The 12,148-nt window shown below is 37.6% G+C and overlaps 1 protein-coding gene across 1 annotated transcript in view; it reads right to left on the bottom strand.

The window, feature by feature from the left end:
- Positions 1–12,148, bottom strand: part of SUGT1 (SGT1 assembly cochaperone of MIS12 kinetochore complex) — a 38,256-nt gene that overhangs the window by 2,334 nt on the left and 23,774 nt on the right. The window contains exons 11-12 of the mRNA XM_019650356.1: positions 9,009–9,099; positions 5,485–5,666 (exon numbers count right to left, since the gene is read on the bottom strand). Of these exons, the coding sequence (XP_019505901.1) occupies positions 5,485–5,666; positions 9,009–9,099 (273 nt within the window). The remainder of the gene's footprint in view (positions 1–5,484; positions 5,667–9,008; positions 9,100–12,148) is intronic.

Consider the following 12,148-nt stretch of genomic DNA (forward strand, 5'->3'; position numbering starts at 1 on the left):
AAAACAAAACAAAAGAAAAAGGCCCCAACAGAAGCCTGACATCTGTAGCCAAAGGATAAAGAAAAACAGACAGACTGCGTAGGAAGACAGAACTTTTAGATAATAATTGCACTAATCCAGCTAAACTCCTAAGAAAACAATGTGGCCCCATCGCCATCCTGGCCAGCGAAGGCTGAGGGGGAACCTAGACTTCCACCCGCGCCAGGCTATAATGAACCCACCTCCTCTGCTCTGCGGTGTCAGTGGAAACGTGGGGAGCGGGAACACCTATCCTCTCCCAGCAGGAGCAAGGAAATGCTTAACAAAATATCTAACATTTGTGTCATGAGGTTCCAGGAAGGAGAGGACAAAGAAGGCACATCTTTGTCAAAGCAGGCAATGAAATAATAGCTGAAAATTGCCCAAATTTAGCAAGAGATATAAACTTACAGATTTAAGAAATTGAGCAAACCCCATTCAGTATAAAACTAAAGAAATCCTTGCCAAGACGAAGAATTTATTACACGCATATCTACCTTAAAAGAATACCTAAAGGAAGTTCTCTGGGGGTAAAAAAAAAAGAAACAAAAGATGGAAACTTGGAATATCAGAAAGGAAGAAAGGTAACAATAGGGTGAATACAACAGAGATTGCTTTTAAGTGTTCTAAATTATGTTTGAGGGAACATTATAACATTGTATAATGTGATTCTAAATATATGTAGAGAAAATATTTAACCATATTATAAACAAGGGAGGATGAAGGGATGCAAATGGAGGTAAAGTTTCTATAGTTTACTCAAACTGGCAAAAAAAAATGACACCAGTAGATTATGAGAAGCTATGTATAACATAGCCAGTATAATATCTAGAGCATCCACTAAACATGCTATACAAAGAATATACCAAATACTATATAGATAAATCAAGATGAAATCCAAAAATCTGTTCAACTACCCACAGGAAGGCAGGAAAAACAAACAAAACATAGAACAAACAGAAACAAAAAAGCATAAAATAGTGGACTTATTTAGTTCTAACATATCAATAATTAAATGTAAATGGTCTAAATGCATCAATTAAAAGACAGATTGGGGGCCGGCCGAGTGGCACGATGGTTAAGAACTGGCTTGGGACGCCAGAGGGCCCCGGTTCAGATCCCACATATGAGGGCCAGTGACACTGCCCTTCACAGCTAAGATGCTGAACAACAGCTCAACCTGGAGCTGGGCAGCCGTGAGGCGACGGTGTAGGCTGCAGCCCCTGTGGCAGTGGGGTGCCATGGGCTACCATATGTAGCCAACAGCCAGCGTGAGTGGCCAGCAGCCGCAGTGAGCGGCCGTCCAGAAGCCGGCGATTGATCTGCCTCACCCGGGAAGAGCGCAATGATGGTGCCAACTTGGGCCAGTGAAGCAACGTCCTCCACAACTAGACTGAAGAACAAAAGGAAAGCAACTTGTCTGTTCCCCTTCCCCCAATTCCCCAGCGCTGTTCCCATCCCTGTTCCCATTCCCCAATTCCCCAATAAAAATCTTAAAGAAAAAAAAAAAGGCAGATTGGTAGACCCAACTATATGCTATCTAAAGAAACTCACTTTAAATATGATATAGACTAAAAGTAAAATGATGGAACAAGATACATTATGCAAATATTAATCAAAAGACAGAAGAATTGGCTATAGTAATATCAAAGAAAATTACTAGAGAATGACATTATGTAATGATAAAAGAGCCAAACCTCCATGAAGACATAGTAACCTAAATGCATATGTATCAAACAACAGAGCTGGAAAGCATGTGAAGTGAAAACTGACAGAACCTGAAGGAGAAACAGACAAATCCACGTTTATAGTTGGAGACCCTCTCTCAACAACTGATTAGAATTCAAGACAGAAAACCAGCAATGATATAGAAAAATTCAATATAGACCAAAAGGAGCTAATTGATATTTACAGAACACTCCACTCAACAACAGCAGAATACACATTCTTTTTAAGTGGAAGTATACTTAAGAAAGATTTGGATCCTAGAAAATAAAACAAACAAATCTAAAAGAATGTAAATTATATGGCAGATATTTTCAAACCACAATAGAAGATAATTAGAAATCAATAATAGAAAGACAACAGGAAAATCTCCAAACATTTGGAAACTATACACTTCTAAACAATCCTTGAGACAAAAGACGTCTCAACTGAAATCAAAATACATACTGAACTGAATAAAAATTTAAATATAACATCAAAATTTGTGTGAGACAGCTAAAACCCTGCTGAGAGAAAAATTTATAGCATAATCCCACACAACAGAAAAGAGAAAAAGGGTCAAATCAATAATCTAAGCTCACATGTGAAGAACCTAGGAAGAAAAAAAAATAAAAAGAATAGCAAAATAATTCCAAAGCAAGCAGAAGGCAGGAAATTATAATAAAGAACAGAAATGCATGAAACTTAGGAAAGTTTCTAAAGATCAACAAAGAGCTGACTGTTTGAAAACAAATCAGTAAAACTGACAAACCTCTAGCAAGATCGACAAAGAAAAAAAAAAGAGAGAGAAGACACAAATTACTATTATAGGAATGAAATAGACTCCACTACAGACCCTGCCGACATCAAAAGAGTAACAAGGGGATACTACCAACACTAACACCTGAAACACACACTACCACAAGTCACGCGATATGAAACAAATAATCAATACTAGTCCTATAAACTATTAGGATAATTAAACTAATAATTTAAAATCTCCCAAAAAAGAAATGAACAGGCCCAGATGGTTCCACTGGTTTAAAGTATGTTTAAAGAAAAAGTAACACCAATTCTACACAATCTCTTCCAAAAAACAGAAGAGGATAGAGCACTTCCCAATTCATTTTATATGAAGTTAGTATTACCTTGATATCAAAACCAGACAAAGACAGTGCAAAAAAAGAATACTATAAGCCAGTATCCCTCATGAATACAGACACAAAAATCCTCAACAAAGTATTTGAAAATATAATTTAAGCAATATATAAAAAGAATTATACACTATGACCAAGGGGGGTTTTACCGAAGGATGCAAGGCTAGTTCAACAGTAAAAATCAATCATATTAATCACATAAAGTCACCACTGTAACGAGCTAAAGAAGAAAACTCACACAATTATATTATCAATGCAGAGAAAGCACTGAACAAGTGAACAGCCATTCATAATAATAATAAAAAAATCTCAGAAAAACTAGAATAGAGCAGAACTTTCTAAACTTTGTAGAGCATCACAAAAACCCTACAACTAACATTATACTTAATGGTGAAAGATGGGTATGTCCACTCTTAACACCCTTACTCAACAGAGTGCTGGAAGTCCTAGCCAGTGCAATACAGCAAGAAAAGGAAATACAGGCACACATATCAGTAAAGAAAAAATTAAACTGTCCCTATTTGAAGGTGATATGAGACGTAGAAAATAAAAGGAATCTATTCTTCGTAGATCACAAAGAATTTACCTAAAAATTTCCTAGAAGTTGTAAGTCAAAGTCAAGAATATAAGATAAGCATTAACAACCAACTGTATTTCTAGGTACTAGCAATAAACACATGGGTGACAAAATTAAATATACAATGCTAATTATAATCATTCAAAAAAAGAATTAAATACTTAAGTATATCTGGAAAAACATGTGCAGGATTTATAGCCTGAAAACTGTGCAATGCTGATCAAAGAATCAGAAAATGGGTTGGAAAATTCAACACAGTAAAGATGTCACTCTCTCCAAAATGATAGAGTTCAATGAAATTCCTAAAATAATTTTTGTATATACAGATAAAATATTCTAAAATGTATATGGAAATGCAAAAAAAACTAGAATAAAACAATTCTGAAAATTAAAAAAGTAGGAGGAATGAAACTGCCTAATTTCAAGGCTTATACAGCTATAGTAATAAGACTGTGGTATTTATTAACAGAAGAATAGGCATGTAGATCAATGGAACAGGAAACCCAGAAATAGACTCACTCACACAAATACGCTCAACTAATTTTTGAGAAAGGTGAAAAGCATTTCAATGGAGGAAAAGACAGCTTTACACCAATGGTGCTTGGAGCAAATGAACATACACAGGCTAAAGAAAAGGAAAAAAAAAAAAGAAAAAGAAACCCTCAACACACATCTCACACTTTATATAACTAACTCAAAACGAATCATAGATTTCACAGTAGTAAATAAAACTACAAAACTTTTATTACAAGAAAAGATGTAGGAGAAAATCTTTTAAGATCTAAGACTAGGAAGAGTTTTTACACTTAACACCAAAATCATGATCCATAAAAGAAAAAATTGGTAAGTTATAGTTCATCAAAATTAAATACTTTGGCTCTGCAAAAGATCACTAAAAAAATGAAAAGACAAGCTACAGACTGGGAGAAAAGTTCTGCAAACTACATATCTGACAAAGACTTGCCAGATTAGTGTTTACCAGGGGTTAATGAGCAGTACGGGTGAGAGGGAAGTGGGTTCGGCTATCAAACGCCTGCCAGGGAATTCTGGGGCAATGGAAATGTTCTCTATCGTAACTGTCTATATCATGATTGCAATGCTGTGCTATAGTTTTGCAAACTGTTTCCACTGGGAAAACTCTGTAAGGACACAAGGGATGGCTCTCATTTCTTACAACTACAAGTGAACCTTCAACTATCTCAGAATAAAAAGTTTAATAAAAACAATTTTTTTTAAAGTCAACAGTGACTTAAAGCACATTCATGACTAGTTATCACATGGTAACTTACGCGGAAGAGCTAAACCTCAAACACATTTATTAACTAAACATTTATTTTCATTATTAACTTTTAACTTCCTACTATAAATATAAATGCCTTAAATAAGAGAGTGACATTTCCAGAGCTACTGGTCAAAGTTAAATGAGTATATTTTTGGGCAAAATAATCTACATAGTTCTACAGTAATGACTTATTCATTAAGATCTCAGAACCTGAGGCCTAATTTAGGTGGTATTTATGCTGCCCTGGCAAAAAGGCCTGAAGTTTCTTAATCAATAGAGAAATTATGATCAAACCAGTGAATAATTAATGTGCACCTTCACTTGCCAAACACTGTTCTGGAAGTTTCCCTTCTGTATTTTTCCTGACACTGAGACTATACATGATCCTACATGGTAAACAATGGAAGCTCATTCAGCTACTGTGATAAATTAAACTAGAATAACTGTATCACCCACGGTAACCTTGGTAATTCTTAAGCCTTCCAAGTTCTAACTCAATGGCAAAAAAAATAAATAAATAAAATAAAATGTATTTGGAAAAACCACTTATTTCTTACTTCCTCCCCAAGTTTCCGGCCTCCTCAATAATCACTCTAAGTTTAGAGCAAGAGGAAATGTTCAGACAAAGCCTGTTCAAAAAGGTCCCCCAACTATGCAATTTGGTCTCAAATTATATACTAACCATTCTTTTAAAATTTCTGAAATTTACTACCACAAAATATTTTTTTTTAAGTTTATGTTCTTACAAATGATTTGTTCATGGCACGTTTCACTTCATCAGAACCATCTGAATAGATCTGCTGAAATAATTTGTTTAAAGCTGCATCTCCCTCCAACTTCTCATTTTTTTCTTCTTCCTTGATCTCTCCAACCAACTTATCCCAGTTTCTTGTATAATGAGACGATGATGGATATAGGTTCTTTACATCTACGGAGTAAAAGGACAGACGTGATTAAAAAACGTGTGGATTAGGCCAGGAATACATAAACTCTGTGACTATCATGTATAAGACGCCTGAGCCAATAATAGACAATTGAAATGTATGTTTACAATAAGTGGCTTTCTGATGTATACATCAATAATTAAATTTATACTTCTAAACACTAAATCAGCATAATATAAAATCTGGGGCTTTCTTTTGAGCAAAATAACTCAATAAAGTGTAAACTTTTGGTACATTATGCAAAATTAAATTAGAAAAAGATTCTTCAGGATAATAATAAGGGAAATGTGGTGAGACATATATAGGAATTTTTATATTTATAGAAATGTTGCGAAGATAGTACAATTCTAAAACTGGTATTTTTTATAAAAGATGCTTCATTAAAAAATTTCTCTAATAAAGATTTTAATAAACGCTAAAAATGTGGCTTTTTTCTGAGCTACTTATATATATTTCAGAATAGAAATAAACTGAAATATAAATAATTATCCATGCCATTCGACAGTGAGTTAAGACTTCATCCTCTCCCCACATTAAAAATATTAGATTAGTTCAACAGGTGATAATAGGGAATCCTGAATGTTGAAAAAATACTCCATGGGATGACCTAGAGTTCAATGTCACTTCAGGCACACACAGCGCATCACAGCATCTGTAGGTTGCACTGGAATAAATGGAGACCGCTTGGGGCCAGAAAGCCTAGCAGGGACTCAGGGCGATGCCAAGGCCGCCCCAAAGACCAAAGGATCAAGCTCTTGGCACACAAATAGTGAGAAAGTAACTAAGCTATCCAGCAGCGGTACGAGCAGCTCACTGTCCGATGGGAACATAATGCAAGCCACGAATGTGGGCCACATATATAACTTTAAAATTTCTAGTAGTCACATTACTAAAAAGAACCAGGTGAAATGCATTTTAATAATATACTTTAACCTAATATGTCCAAAATAGCATCATTTCAACATGAAATCAATATACAAATATTAAGGTATTTTGTATTCTTTTTCATACTAGGTCTCTGAGATCTGGAATGTGCTTTACACTTAGAGCAAAATCCCAACGCAATGAGTCACATTTCAGATGCCCCACAGGTCCACGTGGCTAATGGCTACTATACTGGACAATGCGGCTCCAGGGCTTCAAAAAGATTCACAGCTTCCCTATCTATTAGGGCGCACTAATGCTAATCTAAATGTCCGTCTTCCACTACTGCCTCTCTGTTAAACCCTTCCTCAAAATAGCTGAGAAACTACTAATCGTTCATTCTGTGTTTCCATCTTTTCTCGTCACCTGTAAACCAACTTTCTCCCTGCCCATTCTCGCCTCGAAACAAAACAAAATCACAACAGACCCCAGTTTTATTTGGGGCAAGCATACAGTTTCCCAAATCCTATCTAATCTTCCTCCACCAGTAATCTCCTCTATCTCTGTACATTATCAGCAGTTGCCAAAGAAATGCAGAAAACGCATGCCATGAACATTAAAAGCCTCGGAAACATGGCTTTAATGGATGCTAATGCTGCCGCCCGAAGGGTGGGAACACGGCCCAGACAGGTTGAGCACTGTGCCCTTCTCTGCAGTCTGCAGCTTGCTCTACACAGGAATCCGACAAGCATATGAATTCCTAAAAATATAACAGGACAGGAGGAATAGCAACTTGAATATGCAAAGCACTGAGTTATAAAAATTTTGTAAAATCTTTTATAGAAAAGTTTATAAAACTAAAAAAGCTTTAGAGTTGATCTCAGAAAAACTTTAACACCTGTAGATAAGAATGCTAAGAGATAGGTAACCTAACTTCCTTGCTCATTCACTATAATGTCAAATAACTGCAAAGATACTCGTGTCCACAGAGACTTTCCATTGTTAGAAAATGTAGCACCAAGCAGGCTAACGTACGGGGTTAAAGAAAAGCCAGACCCAGACCCTGAAGACCTGGGTTTAGTCCCAGACAATTCAAGTGCTGAGTGAACTTAAGCAAGTTGCTTAACCTTTCTGAGCCTGTAAAACAGGAGAAACAGTATTGGGCAGCCTACCACTATATACGGCTGTTATTAGAATTAAATAAGATACTACAATTAAAGTGTTTCTTTTAAAAAATGCTTTGGGGGCCGGCCGAGTGGCGCGTTGGTTAAGAGCTGGCTTGGGACACCAGAGGGCCCCGGTTCGGATCCCACATATGAGGGCCAGTGACACTGCCCTCTGCAGCTAAGACGCTGAACAACAGCTCAACCTGGAGCTGGGCTGCCGTGAGTTGCTGGTGACGGCATAGGCTGCAGCCCCTGTGGCAGTGGGTTGCCATGGGCTACCGTGTGTAGCCAGCAGCCAGCGTGAGCGGCTGTCCAGAAGCCGGCAAATGATCTGCCTCGCCCAGGAAGAGCGCAATGATGGTGCCAACTTGGGCCAGTGAAGCAACGTCCTCCACAACTAGACTGAAGAACAAAAGGACAGCAACTTGTCTGTTCCCCTTCCCCCAATTCCCCAGCACTGTTCCCATCCCCCAATTCCCCAATAAAAATCTTAAAAAAAAAAAATTCTTTGTGCCAGCCCAGTGGTGCATTGGTTAAGAGTTGGCTTGGGAGCGTGAGCTTCAATCATCACGCTTCAATCATCAAAGCATTAAGTCTAATCAAAAAGGAAGTTCTCTCCACTCATTAATGAGGCCATTGCTGTAAAATATAGTCCGAGGTTGTCGATCTAAGAGCGTCCTGCAGATTAATTATTCCGTTAGAATAATACCTATCTGCCTATTACATATGCTTAGCGCTAACCTCAACATAAAGTAGTCTGTCCCTTAGCGGATTAAATAATCAACCCAGTTTTCTGCTCTTCTAGACTTTCCTTAGGCCTTCATTACCTGTTTGCCTCCACCTTTAAACTAGCAACACAGTGAAATGGGCTGTGTACTTTACTCTATGAAGCCCTGAAATTAGAGTTGACAACATCAGTAGACTAGAAAGAATTAAATAAGGGAGAGGGAAGTAAAGGAAATAGTAAACTAATTCACTTAAAACCCAAAAAGCAGCAATGAGAAAAGCCAACACAAAAGAACAAACATCCCCCAACTGATGTCAAAAGCTGACAAGGTAAACAACAAACCCTCTCTTGGCTTTTGCTGCCATTCATTGGACTCTTAGAGTTTAGGAAGTTAGACCCTTCATAAGAAAGGCTAATTTGTATTTATTAAAGAGCAACATTATTATTATAGTCAGTGCATCTTATCTTGGGAACATAAATAATGAAAGTAGAAAGAATGCTCATTACTCTTTAATTTCAACTATATAACACAATTTAAATTTAAAGCTCACCAGGGCCAGAAAACAAACCTGTTATGAACTGTTTTGGCTGAAGCACATCTCCTTGCCCCTCAAGCTTTTCCCATCTCACAGCCTCTGGCTTTTTCATTTTAATTTCAATCTGGAGGAAACACCAAATAAAATCCATTATTCAATGTAAAACAGACACAAAAAAATGCAATTTTCTTCAATCATCAGTTTTATAAGAATTAATAGTGTCCTTGAAATAGTTTCCTTAAATTATACAAGGTTAAATTTGAAGAATTTTGAAACATTTTTCTACTTAAACACTACCCATCAAAAACACACACATTATAAACAACAATTAAGAAAAGTCTTGAAACCCGTATGCTTTTTTTCCTCTACAGCAGAGCAGTGTTCTCAACCAGGAGCGATACCAACCCCCCAAGAGACATTTGACAATGTCTGGAGACACTGCTGGTAGTCATAACGGGGTGGGGGTGAGGGGTGCTACTGACATGGAGTGAGCAGAGACCAGGGTGCTCCTAAACATCCTACACCACACAGGACAATCCCCACAACAATTCTGCACCCCAAATGGCAACAGTGCTCACTATGGAGAAATCCTGCTTTAAAGGAATTACTAGATTAGCCTGTGAAATAAATAACCTGTTGTAGAGTGAAAATTCATTCCATTGTATAAAAATAACACCACTAATGCCAGCATTTCCACAATCATTCATTCAATAATTATTAAACACCCACTATGAGCAAGGTCTAGTCTTCAGGGATGTGGGAGATTTTAAAACTATTCAACAAGACATGTCCTTGACCATGTGGTAGCATGAGAGACACTTGAAGAAAGTTACTCAAGGGGCAAACAAGCGTGGTAAAAGCTCAGGAGAGGTCACACCTGGATGTGAACAGGAAAGGTTTCCAGCTGCCTGGAGAGCTGTGAGGGCAAGGAGCCAGCTGTGGGGGACAGGGCATGAGGGACTGAAGAGCCTCGGCCTGGGGCCCTGGGTGTGAAGGACAGCGCGCAGGGGGTACAGGGAGAAGACGAACTTGCCTCAAAGTCAGGATTCCTTAGAGCTGTGAAAAATGCCGCTGGAAAAAAAGGTGTGAGGCAGACCATGAATAGCTTCTGAATGCTAAACTAAGGTCACTTATTATAATGAAATGTTTGTGACAACATGGATGGACCCAAGGGTGTTATGCTAACTGAAACAAGTCAGACAGAGCAAGACAAATACCATATGATCTCACTTATATGTAGAATCTATAGAACAAAATAAATGAACAAACAAAACAGAAAGAGACTCACAGACACAGAGAACAAACTGATGGCTGCCAGATGGGAGGGGGCTGGGAGGGGAGTTGGTGAAAAAGGTGAAGGGATTAAGAAACAGAAATTGGTAGTTACAAAATAGTCACGGGGATATAAATAAAGCAAAGCATAAGGCGAGAATACAGTCAATAATGTTGCAACAACTGTGTCTAGTGCCAGATGGGTACTAAACAAATGGAGTGATCACTGCATGAATTATATAAATGTGCAACCATATGCTGTACACCTGAAATTAATATAAAATAATACTGAATATCAAATGTAACTGAAAAAAATAAATACCTTTTAAAAATTGAAATGTTAGTCCCATCCTAAAAGCATCTTTCACTCTAATCAAGGCTGGCCCCAGTCGACACTTAGCCCCTAACATACACTCACCAGCACTTTGTCTAGCCACCCTTTGCTTTCCTTAGTCAAATGTTCTCACGCCTATTTTTAGCATAGCAAAAACAGCATTTATAGTGATGGTAAACAGTAATAATTATTATGCACAGTTAAGAATCAAGTTAGACTTTTATATTCTAACATTTTCTTCTCAGAAAAAGATTACTTTTGTAAATAGAAAAAATCAAAACACATTTAACAAAAAGCCTATTCATACCTTGGTTCTCTGACTCCTTCAGATCAGATGAATCATTTAAATTAGCAATTACTGGTAATCTTTCTATTAATATTACCTAATTTAGTGAGCAAATCCTTAAAATTTGCATTTTAAAATGCCTTAATAAAACATGTTAGTGTTAGAGAAATCTGCCCCGATATTTTAAGCAGACGTGAAGTGATGGTATGGAAGGGGTGTGGTCTCTGAGTAATCATTATTTTTAGGAGCACAGAAAGGGAACAGAAAATTATTTCATAATGAGAGAAAAACATGAAACAAATAGCACTGGGAGAGGGACAGAAAGTATAGTATTTCTAATGTAAAATACATGTTTACATTCTACATAAATAAAAACAAATATTTTATAAGAACCTCTAGAATTGTCTAAAATGAACTAAGATTAATTTTTATAAAGTAAAATAACACTGAGTTTCTTATATACAGTATTAAGTGATTGCATTCTGGTTATTTCACGTTGTCACTGCTGAAATGTTTACCTAAAAGGGACAGAAATGTAATAGCTGGCAACGACACAGCAGTAGCTACTGAAAAAAGGCTATTAATATTATCCTAAAATTAAAAATTGCATCTTGCTCCTTTAATTTTCAACTCGTCTGCATGAAGACCTGGCAAGCAGCGAGTACATCACCACTGCCCTCCGCTCATCTTCGCCACAGGGCATCCTGTGCTCCCACCTCCCGTCCCCACACTAAGCACGGTCTCCAGGAAGCGCCTGTTCTACCTGAAGAGCAGCACACACGAGCATGCACATCCACTGAAAGCCACTATAACGTGAGCAATTGTGCAGGATGAACAAAGGGGCATTTATAAAGCCAAAGTCAAAGCTCTTAATAACTACCTGTTTCTACAGAGACACACTGACCTGAACTTGAAATTATACTTAATCCTTTCATTAAAATAGCTGCACATAATAAACTATTTAAAGCAGCTTTTTCAAAAGGTAAAAATTGTGTGTGTGGGGGTATGGACGGACTAATTTTCTGCTAATTCCTTTTTATACCTACTACACTTTTAATGCTTATTCATGTTTTAAAAAATGAAGTTTGGGCCGGCCGAGTGGCGCAATAGTTAAGAACTGGCTTGGGACGCCAGAGGGCCCCGGTTCGGATCCCACATATGAGGGCCAGTGACACTGCCCTCCACGGCTAAGATGCTGAACAACAGCTCAACCTGGAGCTGGGCTGCTGTGAGTCGCCGACGACGGCGTAGGCTGCAGCCCCTGCTGCAGTGGGTTGCCAT

This window comes from Hipposideros armiger, unplaced genomic scaffold (assembly GCF_001890085.2).
Source record: "Hipposideros armiger isolate ML-2016 unplaced genomic scaffold, ASM189008v1 scaffold_140, whole genome shotgun sequence".
In the NCBI taxonomy this organism is placed as follows: Eukaryota; Metazoa; Chordata; class Mammalia; order Chiroptera; family Hipposideridae; genus Hipposideros; species Hipposideros armiger.